Source organism: Canis lupus (assembly GCF_048164855.1).
Source record: "Canis lupus baileyi chromosome 16 unlocalized genomic scaffold, mCanLup2.hap1 SUPER_16_unloc_3, whole genome shotgun sequence".
Taxonomy (NCBI): Eukaryota; Metazoa; Chordata; class Mammalia; order Carnivora; family Canidae; genus Canis; species Canis lupus.
The window spans coordinates 1-27,081 of record NW_027326430.1 but is presented as its reverse complement, the minus strand read 5'-3'; the positions used below and the strand labels follow the sequence as shown (position 1 = coordinate 27,081).

Genomic DNA, 27,081 nt, shown 5'->3' with positions numbered 1-27,081 from the left:
AAGCCCAGCGTCCTCGGGGAGCTCTACAAGCTGAGCTGGGACCTCCTGTGGGACTGGAGAAGGCTCAGCCTTCTCGGGGTGCTGTGGAGGCTGAGTCACAGTTACAGGAAGTGCCAAATCTACAGGTTTAACAGTGACATTGTGTAATTTTGGCCGCTGAGCTTCATTCTGACTCAGAGATGGCACATTTACCTCCTGAGGTGGTACCTCCTCATCTGGTGACTGAGCTTGGGCCTCCTGAGGGGTCGAAGGTTCTACTTCATCACGTGTCTCTGTAGGTTGAGCTGAGGTTTCCTGTTGGACTTCAGGGGTACTTGAAGGTTCAGCTGGGCCTCCGGTGGGCTTACAGAATTTCCAGCTTCCTTAAGGATCTCTGGAGGCTGAGATAGAGCGTCCTGAAGAAGTGGAGGTGTTTCTGTCTCTTCAGGGGACTCTGGATGCTTGGCCTGGGCCTCCACTCCAGGCACAAAAGGTTCAGGTTCCTCTACAGTGGGCTGGAGAGGTCCTGCAGGGGTCTCCTGCAGGAGTGAAGAAATTTCAAGCTCCTCAGGGAGCTCTGGGGGTTGATCTGGTCCCCCTGGGAAATCCATTGGTCGGTTTTCCTCAGGGTATATGATATCCATACCAGAATCTGAATAATCGTCCTGCAGTTGTTCTAGGAGCTCTTTATTTGCAAATTGGTTTGGAGTTCCAATAACAACTTTGGCAAGCCTTCGATGCTGAACTAGATCTTTGTCCAGGTTTGGGGATGAAACAAAAAACTTTCTTTGGTTTAAACCCTGACTATCCAGAGGTGGAGCAAGTATTTCCAATGACTGGTGATCTTCTGGCTCATCTCCAGTTTTCATCTTACTTTTGAGTGGAGGAGGCAGAACTATGGCCTGATTCTCATCACCCAACGCTGGAACCACTTGTAAGAGCCTTTCGTGCAGGGTTGGCTTGTCATTCAGATACTGATCTGTCTCTGGGGGCAGCTCACCATTTGAATCCGTGTCCAGGAATGGAACCAAAGTCTCAGTCAACTGCTTAGGCGGGGCCGACATCTGGGCTGGAGCAGAGGACCTCAAGTTATTAAAGCCCCCCCCCCCCCCCCCCCCCCCGCCTCTGCGGGGCGGGTAAGTGCCTGGAGCGATTCATGCAGGAGTTCAGAAGAGTGCGAAGACCAGGGTTCCGGGGGTTCCGGGGATCTCCGAGGGCCGGAGGTCCGACGGGCCCACGCCAGAAGCGGAGCTGCCTGGCCCAACAACCACAATGGTTGCCAGGTAAAGAGAAGTAATAAAACACAGAACATGATACTCTGCGGAGCAGAGACCCAAGCCAGTGGGGCGCTCGGTCTCGCCAGAGAAACCGAAATGTTCAGGGAGCCCGGTGACGCCCCCATTGTTAGCAACTGCGCGCCCCTCCCCCGCCTGCGTCCCACCCTTTATTTACCACCTTTGTGAGCTTGGCACAGCTGGGGTGCGGCTGGGCTCCGAAGCCCCTGGTTCAAGCCTCTTCCCCAGAATCCCCAGGCCAAGCCTCCCTTCCCCTGCAAAGGCCACCACTACCTCCCGCCGAGCTACAGGGAAGGATTTGGGCTGCTGGAGTCTGCAAGGACCCAGACTCCAGCCGCTCTGAGGTGTAGGGTCGGGGTGTGGAGCAGTTTCCCCAGGAAGCAGAAGACCTGGCGTCCCGGAGATTCAAAATGCTAGTCCACTTCTGGCGGATCGAACTTGTCCTCTTCAAAGCTTAAATCCGAGACACATTCCTCCTCCCCCTGGCTGTACTGCTTCTAAGAAAAGAGGCTGACCTGAAGAATAAGCACAGGGACAGTGGGGAGGGGAGCACACTTCACGGTTACTCTGAATGTTGCCATTTCCTCTAAGTTCTCCCATCCGAGTACTAACCAGGCCCGACCCTGCTTAGCTTCCGAGATCAGACGAGATCGGGCGCGTTCAGGGTGGTATGGCCCTAGACTCCTCTAAGTTCTCAATACGCATGTCTGAGTTTTAATTCACTACTGTGTTAGGAGGAGGCTACCTACCACTGAATCAGCGATGGCTCCAAACTCTGTGGGAGGGGCTTGGGGGCATGGGGGGAGGGGAGAGGTGAGCAATTCATTCTGGGAGTGAGAGTCTGAAACCAAGGGACTAGCCCTCCGTTTACATTAGGATGGAAAACTTCCGCGCCCCACCTACACTCAACACACCTGTCAATCTAGAACAAGTAACCTTGAGGTCTACCCTGTGTGCACGCATGGAGAAGGCACTTAAAATGTTGAGGTCAGCATGTTAAACTTTCTGGAAATACTGTAACTAGCGCCCCGTTTACTTCCTTCACTGTCCTTTCTATAATCTCTTTCATTTTAGTCCGTGTTTATGGGCTGGCACAAGCTCTGGAGAACGTAGGTTTTTGTTTTGCTTTGCTTTCAAGGATTTATTTATTCAGAGAGACAGAGGCAGAGACACAGGCTGAGGAAGAAGCAGGCTCCATGCAGGGAGCCCGACGCGGAACTCGATCCGGGTCTCCAGGATCACACCCTGGGCTGCAGGCCGCACTAACCCGCTGCGCCGCCAGGGCTGTTGGAGAGAACGGATTTTATCCTATTCCCAGTGTCTAGCACATACTGTGGTTTTTAAATGGAACTAATTCCATAACTTATTTAGGTCTTATTTAGGAATGGATCTGTTGTTAGAGTCAGGTTTCTGAAATCTATAGCATCAATACTGAATCTCTTTCTCTCACATTTCACAGGAAGCTAGACTTCTTAAAGCGTAAACTTGGATAAGTCTGAAATTTCCTTGACTGGCTTGATTTAAATTGAATTAGAAGAATTTTTGCACAGACAAAACTTCAAATGCTTTTTCAGAAAGTAACCATCTTTTCTTTCTCTACTCTCTTCCCTTCAAAACAAATGTTGCAACTTCGGAGTTAGTTAAATAATCAGAATTCTAGCTCCAAATTAAGTTCTCAATGACATGAAACACATTTTTTGCTCCTTTTATTTTTTTTAACATTCAATATATAGAACATTGGCATTTTATTTTAGAAATTATTTTGTCAACTTAATCCCTAATTCAGCGTTAGGGTTACAGAAAAATTTGTCAGCAAAATATTTCATACAAGATGTGTATGAGATACTGATATCTGGGTAATATACCTTATTTGAAAGACAGTTTTTAAAAAAATATTTTATTTATTCATGAGAGCCACACAGGGATAAGCAGAGACATAGGCAGAGGGAAAAGCAGGCTCCCTGAGGGGAGGGATGTGGGACTCCATCTCATGACCCTGGGATCAGGCCCCAAACCCAAGGCAGATGCTCAACCACTGAGTCACTCAGGTGTCCCAATGCACATAAAGGTTTTCAAATGCTGTAGCATCATCTCACTTAAGGCCATAGTAACTCTGTTCCCAAGTCCCTGAGATTCTGTTTGAGGGGAGCGCTAAAAGGCCGTGTCCTCTTCTATGTCCACAACTATAGGAACACTCTGATGCATTTTGCTCTCCAAATTTCAAAGAAGGTGTCAGAGCCAAGGGCCAAGGCTTCAAGAAAAGCCCTAGAAATTCCCTGCACTCAAAAGCAGTTTCAGAGTTTCACATTTCCCTAAAGATGACAGAACTAACCATAGTCTTCCAAATCCTGTCAGTTGCTTTTAATTATGGTTATAGTGGCTATGGAACACTTTAACTTTAATAGCCAGGTGCTTGAATTAAATCATGTAGCTCCTCTTGGGTTCTGGCATCTGTAATCTCTTCACACTGTCTGTATTCCACAGCTATTTTACCACTTTCTGTAATAAAGTTAACGAGGATCAATTCAGAGTTTTTCTTGTTCTAAAATGTGCTGTACTGGGTCTTATGCTATATGTTAGCAAATTGAACTCCAATAAAAAAAAATAAAAATAAAATTTGCTGTATACAGTAATAGAACCCATCATTAGACATTCTTTTGAAATTTAAAAGCAGAAAATAATAGCATTTTCCTGGAAGTTTTCTCATCTCACACTTCTGTCTTTATCATAACTATTTTTAAAGACTTTATTTGAGAGAGAGAGAGAGAGCGCATAAGCAGGGGGGAGAGACAGAGGGCGAGATAAAAGCAGACTCCCCACTGAACAAGGGAGTCTGACTGTGGGGCTTGATCCCAGGACCCTGGGATCATGACCTGAACCAAAGGCAGACACTTAACTCATTGAGCTACCAAGGCACTCCTCCATCTCAGTTTTTAAAAAGATATGTGTGTGTGTGTGTGTGTTTGTGTGTGTGTGAGAAAGAGAGAGAGAGAGAAAGAGAATGTATGTGAGGGCACTGGTAGAGGGAGGGGCAGAAGGAGAGGGAGAGAATCCCAAGCAGATTCCCTGCTAAGTGTGGAACCCCCAATTCAGGGATCGATCTAGGACCCTGAGATCGTGACCTAAGCCAAAATCAAATGTCCAATGTTGGAGCCATCTAGCCACTCACAAGTCCCTCCATCTCATTTACTGATAAACCAATCACACTTAAAAAAACATTATGCTGGACAATATGCTTTAATATCTGATAGCTCTATTCTCTCTCATTACCCTTCCTTTTTTTTTTTATACTAAAGATTCCTGTATATCCTTAGATTTTTTCCAGAATACATTTAAAAGCAGTTTGTCCAGATCCCCTCCCCAAAGCATATCTTTCCCCCCCACCAAAACATGTCTCTATTTACCTATAATCTATCTACCTACCTATATAGATATGCAGATACAGACAAAAATGTACGTATCTTCAAGAGATTTCTAGATGTTAGCTAATTCAACACCAATCTTGAGGCTGGATTAAGTATCTTTCTAAATCTGTGACCCTGTCTCTCGTAATAACTATTTTTAAGGGTATAGTTCAGTGGCATTAAGTACATTCACATTGTTGTGCAACCATTTCCAGAACATTTTTCTTTTCATGTGCCCAAACTGAGACTCTGTATCCATTCCACAATAACTCCCCATCCCACCCACAGCCCAGCCCCTAGCAACCACCATTCTTCTATTCTGGAAGCCTATTGAGATGATCCCTTCCCTGCTGCTTTCAATCCAGCTGGAGTCCAGTTTTCCTCTCCTTGCAGATACAATATACAATACTTTGGAGAGGGGGCGGGCATGCATCTGAACACTTTATTGGCAGAAACAGGCCTATGTACCTTATAGACAATACAATTTCCCTTAAGGCAAACTAGAGCTACAAGACTTTTTAGCCTAAGGAGTTTTGAATGTGTATTGGATACCACAGCATATTAGGGTGAGGGTTGGCATTTTAGGGCGAGGCCAACAACCCAGACGTTTAGTTTGGTTCTAAAAGGTTGTCAGTCAGAGTTGACAGCTAATGGAGATTCCATCTGATGACCACCGAAGTCAATCTTCACTGGAAGAGCTGCCCAAGCTGGAAACCTGTGACCAATCCAGGGTCAGGGTGAATTCTTACAAGCAAACAAAGCTTCTAATATTTAGCTAGGATTTCTTAGTCTTTTTTTAAAGATTTTATTTATGAGAGAGAGAGAGAGAGAGAGAGAGAGAGAGGCAGCAACACAGGTAGAGGGAGAAGCAGTCGCCATTCACGGAGCTCAACCTGGGACTGGATCTCAGGTCTCCAGGATCAGGCTCTGGGTAGAAGGTGGCGCCAAACCGGTGAGCCACCAGGGCTGCCTGGATTTCTTAGTCTTTAACACTCAAGGCTCTGAAGCAGGGGAACAACTTGGGGACCCTCTACTAATTATAAAATTGGCAAGAAAAAAAAAACCCACAAAAACAAAACAAAACAAAACAAAACAAAGGGCTCCTGGGTAGCTTAGTCTGTTGAGTCTCTGATTCTTGATTTCGGCTCAGGTCATGATCTCAGGGTTGTGAGACTAAACCCCACATTGGAGTCCATGCTGGACTTGGAGCCTGCTTCATATTAGCTCTCTCTTCCTCTCCCTCTACTCCTCCCCTGCCTCCCTCTCTAAGAAAATAAATAAAATAATAGTAAAAAAATAAAATTTCCTTTGAGCACAGCCTGTAACATTCACAGCACTGTAGGTAGAACTCAACAGGGAATATAATCAACACTATTCAATAGGATGACCACTTTCAAGGTTCACAAAAACATAGTTGATCATTACATCAGAATCATATTTACTCAATATGTCAGTGCCAGAAACAAAAACTGAAACCGAACTGATTCAAGAAACATAGTCTAATAAATTCTCCAAGAGGAAAACAATAATGATAAGAAGTTGACATGTTTTGTCTGCTTACCATGTTCCAGGGATAGTTCTAACCTTTTTATATTCATCATCTCGTTTACTCTTACAATATCCCCCATGATGTAAGGTGAATTACCTTAGTTTGCAGATAAAGAAATAGCAGCCTAGAGAGAATAAATACCTACAAATTGGACTCTAAAACCTAAAATTGCATAAGAAATCTAGAGACAGAGATGGACAACAGATACCCAAAGCTTCTAATCACTATATCACTACTTTGTGTTATGGGCAAGCAATCAAGAAAGAAGATTGGATCAAACACTTCCTATGTGGAGGCAAGTCACTGTATACCTATACACTGGGGACAAAAATATTTGCTGTCATTTGTCTCACACATACAACAAAGAACAAATTTGAGACTGCCACTTTGGAAGCATTTGGTGAATTAAAGAATATGAAGTGTTTTCATCCAACTAACTTTTCAAAATGAGTTTATGAGTTTATTTGCTCAAGGAACATGAAGTATTTTAAGGACAAAAAAAAAAAAAAAACAAAAAAACAAAAAAAAAACAATGAAGCAAGTCTTACCTAAAACTGCAACCAACAGTTTTTGGAATGCATCAGACATGGCCTTCTTTATAGGAAGCTTCTGGGTTGTTTTCCTTTTCATCAGAAATGATAAAGGCCCTAAATCCAAACAAAACAAATGAACTTAAAATTTATAGCTGAAAGATAACTGATTTTTATTGTTGTATGTTTAAAAGGAAAGTGCATCCATGATTCTTAGATCATTATCCTAGCAACTAAGGGCAGGCATAACACAAGAGTTTGGTGGAATGGCTCTGCTGTAGGTGTATCCTGGAAGGGCACATTCTTACTGCCCTGATCTCTCTCAGAAGTTCCTGAAGTACCAGAAGGGAGGTGCAAGCCAAAAAGGTGGCACAAATCTCACATCACAGATTTCAAATGGACAAGTAGAAACTCTACTTCTACAGACCCTACCTACTCTCCTGTGCATCAAGGGCTGGAATCACACAGTAAGAAACATTTGGTGTTAGTGCACATGACCTGGTCTCTTCCTAAGCATCACCCACCCACCCACCCTGTTAGCCTATTTGCTAACAGCCCTGTCCCTGCCTTAAAACCCTAAGCCGAGGGACACCTGGGTGGCTCAGCGGTTGAGTGTCTGCCTTCAGCCCAGGGCATGATCCTGGGGTCCCCGGGATCGACTCCCACATTGGGCTCCTTGCATGAAGCCTGCTTCTCCCTCTGCCTATGTCTCTGCCCTCTGTATGTGTGTGTGTCTCTCATGAATATATAAATAAAATCTTCAAAAACAAACAAACAACTCAGAGCTTAAGTGCTATGAACTCTGGGGAAAAAACAGTATCAATCGGAATACCTTTTCTAGGAATCTATATTTGTTTCTTTACACGGCAGCCCTTTTATAGGAGGCAAAGGACTGAACATTTACACAAGAGTTTATTTAAATCTTTAGTTGATAATTTTGCTGGCACAATTGAAGGCTACAAGAGATCTGAATTTGAAGGACTAGGACTATTTTAGCACAAGGCAAATTCTTAACCAAAAATAAGAAAAATATTACTTCCCTCTTCCTAAACTTCTTGGCAGAAAGTCAGCTTTTGAATTTTAAAGCTAAAGGTTCTTTCAGGTATTGCCTATGATTTAAAAAAAAAAAAAGAAAGAAAGAAAAAAAAAAAAAAACGTGCATTGTAGGGCAGAAATACTTCACCCAGCGCTTTAGTAGCTCAGCAAGGGGAAAGACTTGATGATATATCTGAAAAGATGAGTTTTGGAAAGATTCTACCTCCACTCCACTCTACCTCCACCTCTACCTCCACTGTAAACAGACCTTCCTGCAGCTTATCCAAAGGCTCCTGGACCAAGCCAACTCCAAGACTCTTGCACTCATAGGATGGCAACACCACCTCTAAAGCACAGAAGAATTGCAGGCTCTGCTTCTGAAGGGGTTCCGTGGTATCTTCATTTTCCCTTTCTTCAAGGTCAGAAAGATCCTGAAGCTGTTGGGATTTTCCATTAAAGGTCCTTCCTAGGATCTCAAGATGTTTTCTTATTAGAAATAAGAACTAAACTCCAGCAAACCTAGCTAACAGTTGAAGTATCCTATAGCTTCAAAATCAAGTAAGACTTGCAAATGAACTATTAGATATAGACAATTGTTTTCTATTCTACACCCTACAAATATTGGTGAAAATTATGGACACCACCACCCAAATCATTGAGAGTATTATTAATTTTAGGTGGCAGGCCAATGTTCAGGTCCGTCCACTTAGAGGACTCTCACATCTCCCCATTCCAGTTCTCTCTTCTCTAATGTCCAAGATTTCGATGTTGAAGTGAGTCTGATTAGTCAAAGAAAATCTATAAAGTTTGCCTTGATGATCCTTTTTGACCATCCATTGAAACCAAAATAATAATTTGCCAATTCTTGGCATTGGGAGCTGTTTAGGGCAAGGGCCTGATGTTGAACTGCTTTATGTTTGGTCCCAAGATGAACCTAAAGACATGAGAGAGAGATCGAAAAATATCACAACCTGCACATAGGCTAGTTTTGGATACACCTGAGAATTATCAATACCTATTTCATGAACTGATTGTGAAGATTAAATAGGCTACAACATTGTAAGCAATGAGCTCATAGTAAGCCCTAAATGAGTGTTATTTATCATTGTTAAGCTACAGTACTTTTCCGCATCATTTCTAGGGCCTCTGATTAATTGGAAGATTTCCGTCACCTCTAGTGGTGAGAGTGATGATGAAAGCAAGGAAGCCCTCCAGAAGCAAATGACAGGGTTGTAGGTGAGCAAAGGAAGTAGATTGTTTTTGTTGTCCCATCCTGTAGCTCCTGTCTGAGAACACAACCTGAAGAGCAGACAAGATGGAGCTAACAGGGACATAGGACCTTAATCTGCAACACTCCTCTCCCCAAGTTACTAACCTGTTAGAACAAGGAATATACATACTTCTATAAATTTTATAAGCAACGAAACAATTAGAGGTTATTTGCATTAAATAGCTCCTTTGAGAATGCAAATGCCTCCAGTGTTAACTCTCTAAATAATTTACATTCTGTGGTGAATTTCTTATATCCACTAGTTTAGTCCTAAATGCCTATGTCAACTTTAGGCAGGATGTAGTATATTAACATATTCATAAATATTTAAATAATTCAAATAAAGTCATAGCACTATTGGTTTTCAATTTTTTTAAAGTTTTATTTATTCATGAGAGACACACAGAGAGAGGTAGAGACATAAGCAGAGGGAGAAGCAGGCTCCCTTGGGGAGCCAGATGCAGCACTGATTCCCACAACCCCAGGATCACGCCCTGAGCTTAACCACTGAGCCACCTAGGTTTCCCAGCACTATTAATTCTTTTTTTTTTTAAGATTTATTTATTTATTAGAGACGCAGAGAGAGAGAGAGAGACAGAGAGAGACAAAGGAAGAAGCAGGCTCCAGGAAGGAAGCTTGACATGGGCAGCACTAAACCACTAAGCCACCAGGGCTGCCCTATTAATTCTTCATTGTTTGTTCCTCCATCCTTCTCTATCACTAGTTCATAAGCTCCATTAGTGCTTGAAGGAAACATATCTTATTCTTTTCTCATTCCTAGAACCAAGTACATTCTGTTGTTCATTGAAAGAATCAATGAAAGAATGAGTGATAAGAAAATGAAAGTACTTTCTCTAGCTGAAGCTGCCTGCTGGGAAGGAGAAATGAAGACAAACTTTTAAATGTTGAGTGCTGCAGGGGAGGCTAATAGTGAGGCATAGTGGAGCTGTTCTGGACAAGAAGGAAGCTTCAGAAGGGCTCTGAGCCTCCGAGTTGGAGAGATAGCTGTCACCTTGGATAAGCTTGCCAACCAATTTTCTTCATGCTACCGAAAAACGCTCTCAGGTGCCTTAGACCTTTCCTTGATTTATTTGATTTAAGACATTATTCTTTTTTCTGTACTTATAAAAGGCAAAAAACAACAACAAAAAGCCCAACCAGGAACTATGTGTAGTTGCCAAAGTATTAAAGAACACATAAGTAAACTGGCTAACAATTTTGGAAAGCAGGAGTAATAACCCAAGGTTCTGTGTTAAATAAATAAAGAGGGTGCCTGGATGGCTCAGATGGTTGGGCACCTGCCTTCGGCTCAGGTTGTGATCCCAGGTTCTTGGGATCAAGTCCTGCCTGCATCAGGCTCCCTCCTCAGCAGAGAGTCTGCTTCTCCCTCTCATGGTCTCATCCTCTTTCAAATGAATAGGTGAAATTAAAAAAATAAATAAATTCACATAATAGTAAATATAAGCAACACTCTTCTTGTGAAGATTTCCTAAAATAAGAGGCAGCATAAAATGACACGGGATTCATTTTTTTAACGGTTTTATTTCCTTATTCATGAGAGAGAAAGAGAGAAAAACAGAGACACAAGCAGAGGGAGAAGTGGGCTCCATGCAGGGAGCCCGATGTGGGGCTCCAGGATCACGCCCTGGGCTGAAGGCAGGCGCTAAACCGCTGAGCCACCCGGGGATCCCCGACACCGGATTTAACATCAATTGGGGGTTGATCTCTCGCTTCCAGTTTTTGTCATGAACCCTAAGTAAGCCACTTAACTATCCTGAGTTCGAGTTTCTTCGTGTAAAAAAAGGAAAAGGAAAACAAGTAAAAGAAAAACACAAAAACGACACAGCCACCCAAGGAAACCAGAGGATCGATGTAGCAATGCACCCGAAAGCATTCTGTAAATCAGGAGTGCTCTATGAATGCTAGTCTGTTGTCACAGAATTCGGCACTTTGTGCCAGCGGAGTTAGGAATTTCCTACTTGACCCACCTTCAGTGGAGAATTCTGAAACAGATGCTTCTCGTGACATGCCCTTTGTGCTCTGTGAGCATCCCTTGCTGAATAAAACTTGATGATGGCACAGAAACCAGGGCGGGCCACTGCCGCGTTTGGGAAGACTCCTACCGAATACAGGAGGCCGAACTGGGAGAATGCTGTGACCAGAGAGCGCTGCGGGCTGGTCCCGCACCAAATACGTACATGAAATTTCACGCCCAGAAACCAAAACTGCCCGTTCCCTTATATTCCCTAAACCCTCTGCACAGGCAACCCAAGCACTTGTCACTTCGCGAACAGGTTTTCCTCTGGAACCCTAAGATTCGAAAAGCATTAGGAGGCAACAGGCGCTGGCTGTGGAGCGCTGCCCCTCAAAAGTCTCTTGGGGCTGAGCGGCCGCCGAGGTCCCCTCTAGAACCAGGGTGCCTCTCAGCGGAGACTACAAAGCGCTGAGGGGTAAGGCCAGTCTCCAGGGCTCCCGGTCACCCGGTCACCGAGGGGGCGGCCTTCTCCCTGCCCCCTCCATCCTGGCTCGGCTCCCGGGCAAGGCCTCGGCCGAGGGTCCGGACTTAGCTCCCACACCAGCAAGGTTTTATCCCTCTCGGTGGGAACCGCAAAAGACACCGACTCCGCCACCCTCGCGTCACTGCTCGCAAGGTGCCCCCGCGCTTCTTCAAGAGAGGCGGGGCCGGGGGCGGGGCCGGCTCGGCGGGAGTGGGGAGAGCCCCGCCCCGCCCCGCCCGCCCTGGCCCCCCACTCTGCGCGGGTCTCTAACTCTACTTCCCCTCCCGCAGCCCCACCGCGCCAGAGTCCTAGAGCTTCCTTCTTCTCTTCGAGTGAATTTTTAGGGTAGAGTCCAAAGGGTGAGCTTCCAGGATCCCAGCGTACGGTCATCTTTATAGCAACTGGCGTCAGCGGCACTGCCAGAGAAGATGTAGAGTCCTAGGCCGTTAGTAGTTACCTACTGACCTTTAAACATGTGCATTTCTCCGGTCGCCTGGCTGGCTCAGTGGTTGGGGGTTTCCTTCCGCGAGGGCTAGGGCGTGATCCCGGGATGCCAGGATCCGTCCCACCTCGGGCTCCCCTGGGGGAGACCCCTTCTCCCTCTGCCTACGTCTCTGCCTCTCTCTGTGTGTTTCTCATGAATCAATAAAATCTTTAAACATTTTTTTAGATTTCTCAACTCCGTGTGGGAAATGATCTCTAAAGATAGAATACTTTGGCTTAATGCTTTCAGGAGGCACGCCTGGGTGGCTCAATGGTTGAGCATCTGCCTTCCGCTCAGGGTGTGATCCTGGGGTGCACGATTGAGTCCCACATCAGGCTCCTTGCAGGGAGCCTGTTTCTCCCTCTGCCTGTCTCTCTGCCCTCTCTCTCTCTCTCTCTCTCTCTCTCTCTCTCTATATATATATATATATATATATATATATATATATATATAAAACAAAATCTATCCCATTTTATTATCCTAAAAATATGACCTTCATTTTTCATGCTAAAAAATGTTTTATGAAGAGTTGCTGATAGAGGATAGTTTTAATGAGTGCTTTTACCTGAGCTTTAAAATAAAAAGTTGGAATTTTTTTCCAACTTTGTTGATGTTTTACTGGTCTGTGAAATCCAAGTGAAGGCCCAGAAGTAGGGATATCAGTGGCCCAAGTGGGACAGTTTAATCAAACAGTGTTGTTAGCTATGTGCAGGACATTCCTCCAACTGCCCCTTTTCTGTCTTTGCATTGTCCTTATGCACGTTTTACTCCGCATTAGCACCTTCAGATCCCAAATAGAGATGCCTTTATTTTCTTAAACATCTAGATTTTAGCCCATTCTCTGAAAGCACCCCCAAATCATTGGCACCTGGCACCATCTCTTGACCCCAGCCAGCACTACTTTCTCCACCTCAATATACAAGACCCTTAGCCCCAACCATTATCTTCTTCGGAATCTTCTTTTACTCTGAAAGTAGTTGGCTTTGGAGGAATAACCGGGATCCTGATACTGTTTTAACCCAAAAATTGTAGATTTTATTACCCATCTCATTATCCATTGTATTCATTGTATGTATCCACTCAATTATTATACCCATTGGTTGAGTATGTCTCCGCTTCTCTGGGTAGCTTATAAACACCTCAAGAACAATAGTTGTGGTTTATTTTCCTTCTTCTAGTGCCTGCCACACTCTTAGATTAGGTACTGGAATATATCTAGAATTAAAAATGAACAAATCAACACATTCTTTGCACAAGGAATGCTTTAATAATTATCCAAATATAACAACTTCTTCATTGTGGTCCTCTTGGTTTGCAAATGAGAGTCAGAACCAGAGGCCTGGGCCCAGACAGGTACAAGGAGGAAGCCCGAGAAAACCATTTATTCCTGGGGGCTATGGTCAGGTTTATTGGTAAATGGGAAGGAAAGAAAATAACCTGAAGCAGAGGCAAGAGGAAGGAGAAATGAATTCCTGAGTGAGAAGAGGAGCTCTGGAATGACTCTACGGCAGCCCTGTGTCCTGTCTCATCCCGAGAAACATCCTGTCATCCAGTAGGAGAGTGGCCGGCCTGCACAGTGCAACCTCCATGCTACCCTGTGGAAAGAAAACAGATTGGTTCTTGTTTTTACCACTCAGTAAGCTCCTTCTGCACCTACATGACCCAGATCTTAGAGCAGTGCTCAGAATCCCCTTCATTCCTAGCTCTCTGCTTTGTCCCCCCTGGCCCTCTGATTCTTCCCTTAAATTTCCCCTATCTGTGGTCTTTGTCCTCTACTTCCCCCACCCGATATGCTTCCACATTTTCAAATCCTTCTCTTCCTCTGAAGTAGGAGAGCACCATTGTAGAAGGATGAAAGATACTAAATAAATTAAAAGGTAAATAAATAAATAATCAATCTCAGGTGCAACCATTGACTCTTCCTCCAGAACAGGTCAGCCCTCATAGCCATCAGTGTCCCTTGTGCGTGGTGTTTCTAGAGTAGGCAAGGCACTTAACTCCCTCCATCCTCACAGACGCCTGGAGGCCAGTTGTAGTCAACTGGCCAGTTGTATATACAGCCAGTTGTATTCTGTGTATATCTGGTTTGAAGCTCAGAAAAGTAAAGTAAACATCCTAATGTCCACCGTCGTGGACAAATGCTGACAGGGGCATTTACATTTACAGAAAACGTTGCTGCCAATTAGCGAGAGGGGACCCTGTGGCAACCATGAAGGTATAGCTCAATTGCTCCCAGGCCTCCAGCTGATGGAACCAAGCAGGGATCTGCATCCAAACTGAACCAATCAGGTTCTTTATCCCAGGCACTTGGACAGGGACTAAGCCTAGGCAGTCTCTGTTGCTGCTCAGGACATTAGCCCATCCACTTGGGGCAGCCAGAGTCTGTGCTGTGGAATGTGGAGCAGAGAATGCTGCTCTCTACCAAGAAAGTAGTGAAGCAAATGCACCAGGAGGCAGAAACTTGCCAGGAAAAGCTGGCTGACACTTTCCAGCTCTGCTTCCATTACCTTCTGAGGTCTAGCCGCACCTGTGTAAGCTCAGTGAGACACCTTGTGCCCTCAGGATACAGCTCCCTCAACTCACTTGAGTTACTTTGTTACTGCATCCAAAAGAGTTTTATTTATTTATTTTTTAAAGATCTATTTTTTTTAAAGATTTTATTTATTCATGTGAGACACACAGAGAGAGACAGAAACATGGGCAGAGGGAGAAGCAGGCTCCCTGATGTGGGATTCGATCCCAGGCCCTGGGGGATCACCACCTGAGCTGAAGGCAGATGATCAACCACTGAGCCACCCAGGCACCCAAATATTTATTTATTTATTTATTTTGAGAGAGAGAGAGAGAGAGCGAGCACCCTAACGGGGTGAGGGCCAGAGGGAGAGGGGGAAATCCCAAGCAGACTCTGTGCTGGTGTGGAGCCTGACATGGGGCTTGAATCATGAGTGTGAGATCATGACTTGAGTGGAAATCAAGAGTTGGACGCTCAACTGACTCAGCCATCCAGACGCCCCCTCTAAAATAATTTTAGTACATCAGAGAAAGACCCAGATCCTGGGTATTGTAAGTCAGAGTTCCAAGCCCTGCCACTCTCCCACATTTTTCTAGGCTATAAAAGGGTCTAGTCCTTGCCTACTGTGCCTTTCTCTGTCACTACAACCTTCCCAGTGCTCTGGCTGCTAACTTAGTCCCACAGTGTTCTCCTCACCAGTTCTTCATACCCCCTGCTCCAGAGACAATCTTTTTTTGCACAGCTGATGGCTGAGAGAAGATTGAGGCTCAGTACGTCTGGAAGGGAGAGAGAGAGAGAGAGAGAGAGAGAGAGCGCACCTGTGAGAACAGAGGACTAAGACTGAGGCAAGCTCTCTCTCCCTTGGCTTGTCCCTGCGCTGGCATGTACCCCCCAGGGGCTGAGTATTTCCAGATTAGGCAAAGCCTCCCTCCCAGAGGCCTATTTAGACATCCCCACAATGGGGATAGGGAGTGGCCTGGGTTCTGGCAGGAGGCACAGGACAACTGTTTACCCCCATACTTCCTAGTCAGGGTAGATGGTAGTTCATGCCACGTTTGAGGGTTTCTAGGGAGAGGAGATGTCAAAACAGGCAGCATAGAGACCAAGGTAAATCTTGCCTGATCAGGGAGGCTCTTCAGATGAAGAGTCTCGGGATATGAATCAGAGTATGAAAGAGGAGAGAAGGTCCAAGTCATGGACCTATGGAGCCTCCTGGAGCGGCTCTGAGGTGGGCAGTTTGCACTTGGCCTTTAATCAGACATTGGCCAAAGTTTTTACTTGATGGTTAGAGTGGAGCCTTCAGGGCCACCAGCCTGGAATTCGGCACTGGTTCTATGAGCCTCAGTTTGCTCATCTGAAAAGTGGGCATAATAGTTTCCATCACATGAAACGCTGGGTAAAATGGGCTCTGCAGGTAAAATGGTTAGTATATAACACACTCTCAAGAAATGTTGGCTGCTGCTGTTGCTCCTGCTCTGCTATTAACTATGCAGAGCTTTTCTAGAACCCGTACACCAAAGAATCTGCTAAGTGGATGGGCACTACAGCCACTTGTCAAGTCCTCTGCTCAGCAAAAACATTCCTGGACTCCATGGGCAGTCCCTCTGGGGACATTCCCAGGCCTTGCATAGGAATAGAAGTCCTGTGAGTAGAGCTTTCCCACCCTGGAGCCCTGGCCAGACCTTGACAGTCCTCGTGGCAAATGTTTTCTGAGTGACTCCTGTCATCATTGCACCAGTAATGGCTGTTGATCTGGAAGCTGCCGTCTGCGTTTTCATTTCCCTTCGATATGTTGAATCTGCTTTCCACAAAAGCCAGACATAGCCCTTCAAACAGGGAGAAGAGGGTTTTTAGAAGAGGGTTTTATGTTTTTAAAAGAGTGGGTTTTTTTTGTTTGTTTTTAGGGTTATTGAGCTGAAGGAGGAGGGAGATGGAGAGAGGGAGATCAGGAAGCGGAAGAAAGACAAGAGGATAGGCACTTTTACGGAGGGATATTGAAGGTAGACAGGCATTCAATTTTCAAAGAAGTGAGACTATAAATGGCAAGCAAAGACAATGGGTCTCTTTGGGGCCCTTTACAATTACTGTCAAACAGCCAATCCCTTTGGGCCTGGTACCAGAACTTAGAGGGGATGTGTATCCAAAAAGCCCAGGAAATTATAAATTATAAATGTTAACAAATGGGCCTGGGTGCCTCCTGAATGTCTAGATACTCTGGGGGAACTTGGCTCTCTCAGTTCAAGGGCAATCCAAATGGTCAAAACTCAACGATCCAGCACCTACAAAAAGAGGAAGCAATTCAAAAGCCTCCAAACCCACCTAGCCATCAGCTTCCCCAGGATCCACTCACCTACACTCTTCCCGACATGTAACATCACGTCTAGTACTGTGTTCCCTGTGTTCAGTACTGGGACTAACTTGCAATCAGCTCTGGCTGGGAGGAGCCCCGGGTGAGGGTCGTCTCTAAATGCCAGGAAAACCTTCATGGGCATGGGTCTGTGACCACAGCCAACCCCACATAGTGCAACCCCCTGAGTTTCTACAGATTACAGTCCAAAAGACAGTGATAAGCTTCCAGTGTCCCAGGCTGAATGAGTAGCCATCCCTCACCTTCCAGGTATTTGGATGATAAGGTACCATTGCAGCAGCCAACACAAGTAACATAATATGAATGCTAGAAACACAATCCTTGAGGACAGGTGCAGGAGCGCAGACATTCAGGAAAACCTCTTGAACCACGGGACATAGATCTCTACTCCTCCACACTTACTTACCATCTGAGGCCCTGTAGCAATGGAGCTACTCAGTAACTACCCGGCTCTGAAAAAGCACCTGGATTGGCTGTTGGGGGGCAGCAGGTGGGGCTGGCAAGAGACTGCACTAAGTTTTCAGATCAGATGGGGACCGCATTAAGGGAAGAATGGGCACAGAGCTGAGAGGAAGAGATGGGGGCATGGAGGCCTCATTTTAAGAAGATTGGGTTGGGGTGGTAGGAACTGGGGCGGCAAGAGTCGGGGGCAGTTTAGCAAAGATGAAGTGTTCTCAGGATGGCTGCAGGTGGAAAGAAAGCATGTGGTGGGCTGGGAAGTGAGGGCTTGAGTCGGTGTGGACAAGAAGATGCATCGAAGACTTGGGATAGGGCAGAGATCAGAGCTATCAAGAAGGGGGTGAGCTCAACAGGGCATCCGCTTGGATGGCAGGCATTGAATAAGGGTGGGTGGAGGTGGGTGTTAGGGCTGAGCAGACCTTCCGGGACTGGGATAAGAAAGCTGGGTCAGAAAAGGGGAAAGCCATAGCGGTGGGGCTCAGGGGAGGTTGGCGTGGAGCACGGGGATTGCCACAGGGGTTGAGGGGTGAGGATGTGATGCCTCAGAGGGCGGAGGAGGGATGTGTCTGCGCTCGGGGTTGGAACTGGACTCCCAGGGGGTCAAGAGCGTGGCTGCATTTACGCGACGCCAGGGGCGAGGGGGTGGGGGTACGTGCTGGGCTCGGGTCCCCGTCGGGAGAAGATGGAGGGGGCGGTCAGCAGGGGCTGTGCCGGCTGAAGGCTCGGCTCCGAGGGGGTAGGGCGCGGGCTTACAACGGGGAAGGCAAAGGGTTCTGAAGCAGGACAGCGCAAAGGCGACCAGGGGTCGGGACCACGGAACGCGCCCGCCGCCCGTTCGCATCTCGACCCCGCCCCCCTCCCCCCTCCTCCCCCTGACCCCGGACTCACCAGAGCGAGCGGGGAGGGGGCGGGGTCGCTCCTGGCCGCTGCAGCCTCTCAGCCTCCGACCCGACGCTCCGGCCTCTCCGCCACCGACGCCCGGAAACTGCGCTCGAGGCGCCTGACGCCAACCCGGCGGTTGGGCGCTCGGCCCCGCCCCCGGCCCGCGGAGCCAATGGCGGGGCGGGAGGAGCCGCGGGGCGGGGCCAACGTTCCCGAAGCCGAGTTCCCCAACGGCCAGCGGGTGAGCGGTCTGGGAGGCTTGGACTCCACTAAGGGGAGAGGGAGATCCGCCTGCAGAGGTGAGGCCACTAAGCGAGGTCACCGACCTAAGAGGAGCTTGGCCCAAGGCCCGCCTCTAGCAGTGTCTGCGTCAGACTAGATCCCGGCTTCTGGGTCCGTGATCTCGCCTGGCCGCAGCGCCATGCGTGTAACGTTGGCCTCCTGAGGGGTAGGTTCCCACTGGTAAAATCAGACCAGTGACGTCTACGCTATTTTTGCCTCCCTGAGGGCATGGGCGCTGGTGGTGCTTGCAGCCCGGGGGCTCTGAGGGAAAAAAGTATACGTGTTTTGACCCTATCTTGTACCAACAGGGCGTCTTTAGCTCACCGCTCCCTCCTCCTCGGGACTTTCTCAGGTACCTGCCCATCAGCCCCTGAGGCACAAACCTGGAGGATCTGGTTCTTCTCATCTAGCCAGGTACTTGTGTGTCTGCTTTCCTCGGTAGAGTTGACATTTCTTTTGCAGGTGGACTCAGAACAAAAGGTCCAAAGTGTGTGAGAGGGGGGATGTCTGCTTTGGTCACTTCTCACCTGCAGGCTTTGGTCCAGCGGGGAGCGTAGGCCTGAGTGTGGGGACAGTGCCCAGAGGCAGAGGTACTACTAACTGCATGTCCAGGGGGACTTTGGGAGTATTTATAGGGCTGGCCTGGGAACAGGGCACCTCTTGGAAGCAAGCTCCACTGACCTGGGCCAGGGGTTCTGTGACCGTTTCTGGGAAGGTTCGGGTTCAGTGCCCGTTGCCGTTTATAAAAAAAAATGGCTGGTGGAGATGTGGCACCTGAGTGTGTGGGGGCTGCTTCTCTGGTAATAATCTCTCCGGGAGTGAGAACCACTTCTCGGTTTCAGACTAGATGAGGCTGAGTGCATTCAGTATGGGTAATAGTTGAGGACGGGGAGCCTCGGTGTCCATCGGAAGATGAATGGAAAGAAGAGGTGGTTCATGTATACAACGGAATATTCCTCAGCCATTAGAAATGACAAATACACCCACCATTTGCTTCGACGTGGATGGAACTGGAGGGTATTATGCTGAGTGAAGTAAGTCAATCAGAGAAGGAAAGGGAGGTGGGCGGGGGGTGGGGGTGACTGGATGATGGGCACTGAGGGGGGCACTTGATGGGAGGAGCACTGGGTGTTATTCTGTATGTTGGCAAATTGAACTCCAATAAAAAAATTTAAAAATAAAATAAAATAAAATAAAAAAATAGTTGACGTGTGGGTAGCCCGGTTGGCTCAGCGGTTTAGCGCCGCCTTCAGCCCAGGGCCAGATCCTGGAGACCCGTGAATAGGTCCCCATCAGGCTCCCTGCATGGAGCTTGTTTCTCCCTCTGCCCGTGTCTCTCATGAATAAATAAATAAAATATTTAAAAAAGTAGTTGAGGAGGAAGTTAGGAATAAAGAGATAGAGGCAAAGTATTTTCTGGGTGTTGAACAAGGTGGAAAGTAAGGGATTTACTAGGGAAATCCCATTTCCTAGGCAAAAGGATAGTGTTTCTGGTAATAATTAGCACATCAATACCATCAGTGTCTTGACTCAAGCATGCCCTCCCCCAAATGGAGCAAGCAAGCAATATTCCTCAGTTCTTCCAGTTTTAGTATGTGTGCTGCCGAAGTGAGCACTATTCCTCAGTTCTTCCAATGAATTTTTGCACAGCCACTGTCTGCAAAAGCTGTGGGAACCCCACATAGTAATCTTTTGTCTGGTTTTTCAGGAGCCCAGCCCTTGTCTCTTGGTCTTCTCTTACTTCTCAGGCCTCTCAGCCCCGCTGCTTGTCTTCCTCTCTTCATCTTGCTCTGGTGCACATTTTTACCATTCATGGGCCATGAGTCCACGAGGTAGTTTCCAGCCAGAAAAAAAAATTCACACTGCTCTATCATTTGAACAGTAATAAAGTCACATGCAAAGAGAAGAGAGCTTGAAGGTTATCCTGGAAGAGGCAGCTTTTATCTGAGTCTTGCAGGTGGATAGAGGAAGGGGCATTGCAGGTGAAGAGACTGGCAGAGAAGTGGCTGGTGGGTAGGAGTGCAGGCTGAGCTCAGGGGAGGTCCCCAAGAGTGGAGAGGAAGTTGGACTTAAGAACAGAGTAAGGGGATGGGGCTAGGATGGGAGGGGAGATAAAGACAGATTGGATGAGGGGGGAAAGGAAGGATGCAGACACAGCTGGAGGCCTGTGCAGGAAGGGCTCAAACACTAGCAAACTCAGCTCACAGGCCACTGGTCTGTCAGCTTAGATTTCAAGAACTCCACAGACTTATTTAAAAAGCCAGGTAGGAGAACTGCAGGTATCTGAATTCCCTGCAGACAGGTCCAAGGTGTAGATTCCTGAACCCCATCCCTTCCCTGGAGAGTCACTCTGGGATGGGGTCCAAGAATTTAGGCCTAACCACCTCTGCTGTCCTCTGCCCTCAGCACCAGCGGATCCAAAGCATAAGAAAACATAAGAACCTTTGTCTTATTTTAGGAGCTGAGGGGTAAGGGATTATTAACATTTGGGCAAAAGAGAAGCTTCTATTGTTTGCTAGATAGGAATTGTGATTGGTCCTTGTCAACCACTGGGAAGGTAGGTTGCCATTGTTATCTTCAATAGCACAGATAAGAAAACAGGCTTCAGAGAGAGGCTAAGTAACTTGGGGTCCCAGGGCCTCAGAACTAATAAATAAATGGTAGAGGGAGGACTCTCACCCAACTCTAATTCTAATTAGAGAGTTAACATAGTTCAGTGGCAGAGCAAGTGGGCTTGGTAGGCGGTAATGCTTAGGTTTGAACACCAGCTCTACCCCATACTGTTTACAGGACCTTCCCTACACTAGTGTGGGCGTTCAGGACAACCAAGCAATGTGAAGCTATGGTTTTCACGGGCCCCTTGAGATATAGCCCTGAAGATTGGCAATTAGAAAACAGAAGTAAAGGCACAACACACTATGGCCTCCTAGCCTCAGGCAGAGGGGCCAGAGGGTGTGACTTCAGGTAAGTTCCCAAAACTATCTGAGCCTCAGTTCCTCATCTGTAAATTGGGGAAAATATCAGTTGACCTGAGGATTAAGATAATATCCTTAGGAGAGTTTCTGGCCTGCTGGAAACACTTGAAGATGACTAGCTATAGGGCACCTGGGTGGCTCAGTTGGTTAAGCCTCTGCCTTGGGCTCATGTCATGATCCCAGGGTTCTGGGGTCCAGCCCACAACAGGCTCCCTACTGAGTGGGGAGTCTGTTGCCCCTCCCCTGTGCCCCCACCCTCGCTCGTGCCCTCACTTGCTCTCTCAAATGGATAAATATTTTTTTTTAATGATTTTGTTTGTTCATGAGAGACACACACACACACACACACACACACACACACACACACAGATGCAGAGAGACACAGGTAGAGGGAGAAGCAGTCTCCATGCAGGGAGCCTGATTTGGGACTCGATCCCGGGACTCCAGGATCACGCCCTGGGCTGAAGGCGGCGCTAAATCGCTGAGCCAACTGGGCAGTCCTGGATGAATAAAATCTTAAATAAAAAAAAAAAAGACTAGCTATATTATTATTATAGTTTGGGCTAATTCTCACCTTCCCAATCCAGTCAGATCTGTTTTTAACTGCTTTCTGAACACTGGAGTGGGAGCTTTTTTTTTTTTTTTTTTTTTTCCATTTTTTGAGAGGCTTTCTTATTTGAACCCCAGATATATCCTTACTTGGCAGCTGACTAAAGTCATCAAACAAGGACTAATGCAACCATTTCTCTCAAAAGTGGAATAGCTAATGTTCCCCCTGGATTCTGTTGTAGGAAGTTGGTTCTTCCCACTCTTTTAAAATATGGCAATTAGAATTAGGTGCCCTATAGCTAGTCATCTTCACTGCCCTAAAATATATTTTCCACCCACATGCCCATGTCTGGAATTCAGTGGTGATGGTGGCATTCTTTAGGATTTATCCTGGCTCTCTTTCTAATTATTAATTTGTCAATTATACCTCAATAAAGCTGGACAAAAATAATGAATTTTTAAAATTCCCCAATAGTTATTATTATTATATATAGTTTACAGTTCAAATAGTATGACATCAAATGGTGAGGAAACATAATGACCCACAGCAGTTTCTTCCCCTTGACCATCCCCACCTTCCCTCCTGAGCCAGCTCACTGGGCATGCTTACTTCTAGCTGAATCTTCTGGTGCTTATCTCCCCACCTATCTTGGTAATTCTAGCTTTGGATTTATCCATTTTAGACACTGTCTGTGGACTTCCTATTATCACAGGCAAGGAGTTAGTTCTTTAACACCCCTGTCCGTTCTTGGGGTTTAGTTATGCCACTCTTTCCTGATAATTGATAGTGTTTACAGAATTGTGATTATGTAACTATTGTTCGCCTCCAAGATACAGCTCCAAGCAACCCAAAAAGATGACTTTTGAGGATGGGCTTTCTCTACTTTGGTGTAGAGTTAGAATGATGAATGACCATGTTTGCAGTCTTGGAGTCTGCGTCCTTCAGAGCCTGAAGCCAAAGGAAAGCACAGTTGAGGGATAGATGGGGAGAAGATGACTTGTTTGAACCCTAGATGCAGGCAGCTTTAAGTACTTAGGCTTCCTGGTTATATAAGCTAATTCACTGTATGACATTTTTGGTTCAAACATATTTTAGTTGGATTTCTTTCACTTGGAGCGTACAGAGCAGTGACTGATACATATGGTCTTCATAAATTTGGGCAAGTTATACAAAACGTCTATGTATGTATATATTTACGTATGTATATGTGTATATGTATATGTATGTGTATATGTATGTGTATGTGTATATGTATATGTATATGTATATGTATCCTGACCAGCACAGCTCACGACACTAGGTTCCCTCTCCCTCTGCTTTTATCAGCCAGAGCCTGAGGTAGCTTGACATTGAATAGTACCATTTAGGGACTGGAGGAAGCAACTTACCATGAGTCACTGCCCTAAAATATATTTTCCACCCACATGCCCATGTCTGGAATTCAGTGGTGATGGTGGCATTCTTTAGGATTTATCCTGGCTCTCTTCAAGTGGTTCTCCTTTGCAGTGAGAAGTCTGCAGGGAAAGGCAGCATTAAGGTAGAGCATCTTGGGCCAGTTCTGCTTTTGCCCTGAGATCTAGCAAAACAGATGATGAGGGGGCCAGGGACCTTGTGGAGCCATGGGAGCTCTGATGGTCAATTTCACTGTTCTTCAAATTGTCCCAAGCCCATGCAGATCTCCCACTAGAGTCGTGCCTTTTGACAGCCTCCCTCTGAAGATATTTCAGGCAATCAGAATCTTTCCAGTTTCAAAAGACCTATAGAGAAAGAAATTTCACTACCCTGTTGTTTAAGATCCATTCATTCATTTATTTATTTATGTATTTTGAGAGAGAATGTCAGGGGAGGGGTAGAGGGACAGAGAAAATCCTCAAGGAAACTCCCCACTCAGTGCAGAGCTCCACACAGGCTGATCCCAGGCCCTGAGATCATGACCTAAGGTAAGATCGCTCAACCAACTGAGCCACCCAGGCTCCCCTCACTACCCTGTTTTGATGTTTAACTTGTAGAAGCCCTTACTTCTGGAGGTCCCTGTAGGAGGCAGTGGATACAGTTTTTGGTGTAGACAGGATCTAGGTACAAATTCCTGCTCCTAATGGCACAGTCCCTATGCAGGCTATGGGGCAAACTCATAGTACTATGTGTTGACCTTTAGGAGGTCAGTCTGTATTTCATAAGGAAATCATATGTGGAGAATGAAGAAATGGTCTAAAATTCATCCAGTAAGATCCCTGAGGCATCACGTGGGCAGGGTCCGCTACTAGGCATTGGGGAGAGGAAGATGGGATTCTTGCCTCGTCAGGGTTCCTGACCTAACAGATAACTGCGGTGGGGCCTTCACATTGATGGGTGCTATCTTTCACTCTGTTGCATTTACAGGGACACCTAGAAGAGCGGGGCCTTGGTGTGTAGTCTCTAAACCAGGACTCGGTCACATCCTGAGTAGACAGGATTATTGGCCCTCCCTGCACCCACACTCTTGCTGTGTCTCTCTGTGGGCAGAGTGTACTTTCCTGTCCCCTGGCTCGGGGATTGGCCATGTGACTTACTTGGACCCATGGACTAGGCAGAAATGAAAGTATGACAGTTCTGTGTCTAGGCTTGGAGAGGCCCAATGAAGTTTCTGGTTGGCCTCATATGCTTCCCTCGGGTTGCCGCTGCCTCTTCAGCCTGGGCCCCAGAGCCCACCCAGGTGGAAAAGAGCTAGCTAGCCCTGCTGATCTGCAGACTAGCACGGAGAAGCAGTGCTGACCCAGCCAGCAGAGCATTCAAGTACAGCTGGACCAGCCATCCTGTGAGAACCGGTATTCCAGTTCACTGAGTTTGGGGATGGTTTATTAGTTAGCATTGTTGTGGCGAAAGATAACCAATACACGTTATTGGTTATAACGTTATTGGTTAACCTTTATTAGGCTATAGGTTCAGCCACTGTAGTAGAGACCCAACACAGCAGTGGGTTAAATAAAAAAGAAGCTTACTGATCTCTCATATAATGATCTGGTTAAGTACTGTAATCCAGGGCTAGTTTGGTGGTTCATGTGTCAGGGAGCCAGGCTCCTCCTATTTTACTGCTCCACCATTGTAGGGTGTAGCCCTCTCTACATGAAGCCTTTGTATTGTTCACCGGTTGAAGTCTTCATTTCCCTTGGCCCTGTAAGCTGAAACACTCCACAGTGTGGCGCCAGACCCCTCTCCAGTGCTACACTGGAACACATTAAGGCTCACCTTGAAGCACCATTCCTGCTTCTGCTTCAGACCTCAGGACCTTTCCTCTTCTTGAATGGGTGTGCCTCCTCCCACACCCCCAGGGGGTGCCCCACCACTGTCGCCCAGGTCTCAACAACATCTCACCCTGACTAGGACCTCAGGAGCCAGAGCTGGTCATGCCTGGCGCTTCCCAGGACTGAGAGGCCCTGATTTCCATAGTGGCAGCAGCCAGCCAGTGTGACTCTTTGAGACGCCAAGGGTGAGAATCTCAGTCGTGCCTTTTGGTCATCTTCAGTCTGTCTTGCCCTGCCTCAAATCCCTGCTGACCTCTGGTCCTGAAGAAGCCAGGGAACCTCTGCTCCACCTCCTGGTTCTCTTTGCACTAACTACGCCAGTAGTTTGGTGAGCATAAACAGTCTTGTTAGAATGGTCCCTCTGTTTTGGAGATCAGCTCAGGAGGGGTGGGCATCTGAATGGTAACAGATTCTTTCTCTAAACTCTAGCCAGGCTCCTCTGAGCCCTCTTCTTGATTCAACCTTATTTGGCCTGTGAAGACTTGAACAAACACTAACGTAGTTTTCAGCAGCTCATGACCACTGCCCTAGTAAGACCCCAGTCTCCCTTAAAGTGCCTGCCCGTGAAACTCAAGGCTGTCTAAAGAATTTGTTGCTTATTCCAGCCACCACCTGAAGATAGGGCCCCTGTTTCCCAGTTTCTGTGAGAGAGTAGGAGTCTAGCTTTGGTAAGTGCCAGTTAGCAAATCCAGATGGTTTCATATGGGCTAACCCCCTTCCTGCCTTTTGTAATCTTTGGCTTCTGACTATGGAGCCCCTACTCATTCCCTTCCCTAGTCCCTCAATCTCCCTGTGCAATACTCAGTCACCTCTGTACTTATCCCAGTTGAGTTCTGTTCATGATGAACCCTTTTCCCTGTGCCACTGCAATATTCTATTACTTTGGAAATCTGTCTGGACCACTTTAAGTATGCCTGGTTTGGTTTGTTTTTGACAGGGGAGATGTTCAGGATCAGCTTTTAAAATTAATTTGCTTATTTTTCAGGATCAGCCTTTTATTATTTTTTTAAAAATTTTTATTTATTTATGATAGTCACACACACAGAGAGAGAGAGAGAGGCAGAGACACAGGCAGAGGGAGAAGCAGGGTCCATGCACCGGGAGCCCGACGTGGGATTCTATCCCAGGTCTCCAGGATCGCGCCCTGGGCCAAAGTCAGGCGCTAAACCGCTGCACCACCCAGGGATCCGAAGATCAGCCTTTTAAATAAGCATCCCAAGGATGTTTGAGTTTAGAGGTCCAAAGGCCATATTTTTTTTAAAAAGATTTTATTTATTTATTCATGTGTGAGAGAGAGAGAGAGGCAGAGCACAGGCAGAGAGAGAAGCAGGCTTCATGCAGGAAGCCCGATGTGGGACTCAATCCCAGGACTCCAGGATCACGCCCTGGGCCGAAGGCAGGCACTCAACCACTGAGCCACCCAGGGATCCCCACAAAGCCACATTTTTAGAAACTCTATTTCCCTATGGACACCGTTTCCTCTGGCAGCCCTTTTGAATGGGGGCTATGTTTTCTCAGATACCTCACTGCCATTAGTCCATCCAGCTTTCATTCCAGTGAGAACATTCTGGAGGCCAAACTAAGAATCAACTCCAAGTGCTTCTCCAGTCACCTCTGGGGATGACTGCATGTGATTGGTATCCAGTATCTGGTACCTTAACCTGCTGCCCAGCTAAAATGACACCTTTTGTGTTTCTGACTTAGCTAGCTCTCCACCATGTTACTACT

At 46.7% G+C, this 27,081-nt stretch overlaps 2 protein-coding genes across 2 annotated transcripts; both read right to left on the bottom strand.

Moving 5' to 3' along the window:
* Positions 1-356: 356 nt before the first annotated feature.
* Positions 357-11,950, bottom strand: LOC140629563 (RAD52 motif-containing protein 1-like). Its single transcript, XM_072819068.1, has 7 exons — positions 11,613-11,950; positions 11,051-11,237; positions 8,604-8,726; positions 8,061-8,229; positions 6,776-6,874; positions 3,688-3,773; positions 357-1,771 (listed from the first exon to the last, which is right to left on the bottom strand). The coding sequence occupies exons 1-7, from the start codon at positions 11,948-11,950 to the stop codon at positions 1,688-1,690; spliced, it is 1,086 nt and encodes a 361-aa protein (XP_072675169.1). The 3' UTR covers positions 357-1,687.
* Positions 11,951-13,288: 1,338 nt separating this feature from the next.
* On the bottom strand, positions 13,289-18,953 carry LOC140629573 (uncharacterized). The gene is made up of 6 exons (XM_072819071.1): positions 18,872-18,953; positions 18,726-18,808; positions 18,272-18,620; positions 16,239-16,382; positions 15,253-15,332; positions 13,289-13,639 (listed from the first exon to the last, which is right to left on the bottom strand). The coding sequence occupies exons 1-6, from the start codon at positions 18,951-18,953 to the stop codon at positions 13,547-13,549; spliced, it is 831 nt and encodes a 276-aa protein (XP_072675172.1). The 3' UTR covers positions 13,289-13,546.
* Between the last annotated feature and the right edge of the window lie 8,128 nt (positions 18,954-27,081).

What these genes read in the sequence shown, in the direction of transcription:
- LOC140629563 (XM_072819068.1), bottom strand. Translation starts at nt 11,950, where the DNA reads ATGACCGTACGCTGGGATCCTGGAAGCTCACCCTTTGGACTCTACCCT. An exon ending in TTCAGAATTCTCCACTGAAG is followed by an intron (nt 8,727 to 11,050) that starts GTGGGTCAAGTA and finishes TCATGTCTTTAG; the next exon opens with GTTCATCTTGGGACCAAACA. An exon ending in ACTGTTGGTTGCAGTTTTAG is followed by an intron (nt 3,774 to 6,775) that starts GTAAGACTTGCT and finishes ACTTTATTACAG; the next exon opens with AAAGTGGTAAAATAGCTGTG.
- LOC140629573 (XM_072819071.1), bottom strand. Translation starts at nt 18,953, where the DNA reads ATGAGAAGAACCAGATCCTCCAGGTTTGTGCCTCAGGGGCTGATGGGC. An exon ending in GTCCCGAGGAGGAGGGAGCG is followed by an intron (nt 18,809 to 18,871) that starts GTGAGCTAAAGA and finishes TTTTTCCCTCAG; the next exon opens with AGCCCCCGGGCTGCAAGCAC. An exon ending in GCAGGGGGTATGAAGAACTG is followed by an intron (nt 13,640 to 15,252) that starts GTGAGGAGAACA and finishes TTCTTTCCACAG; the next exon opens with GGTAGCATGGAGGTTGCACT.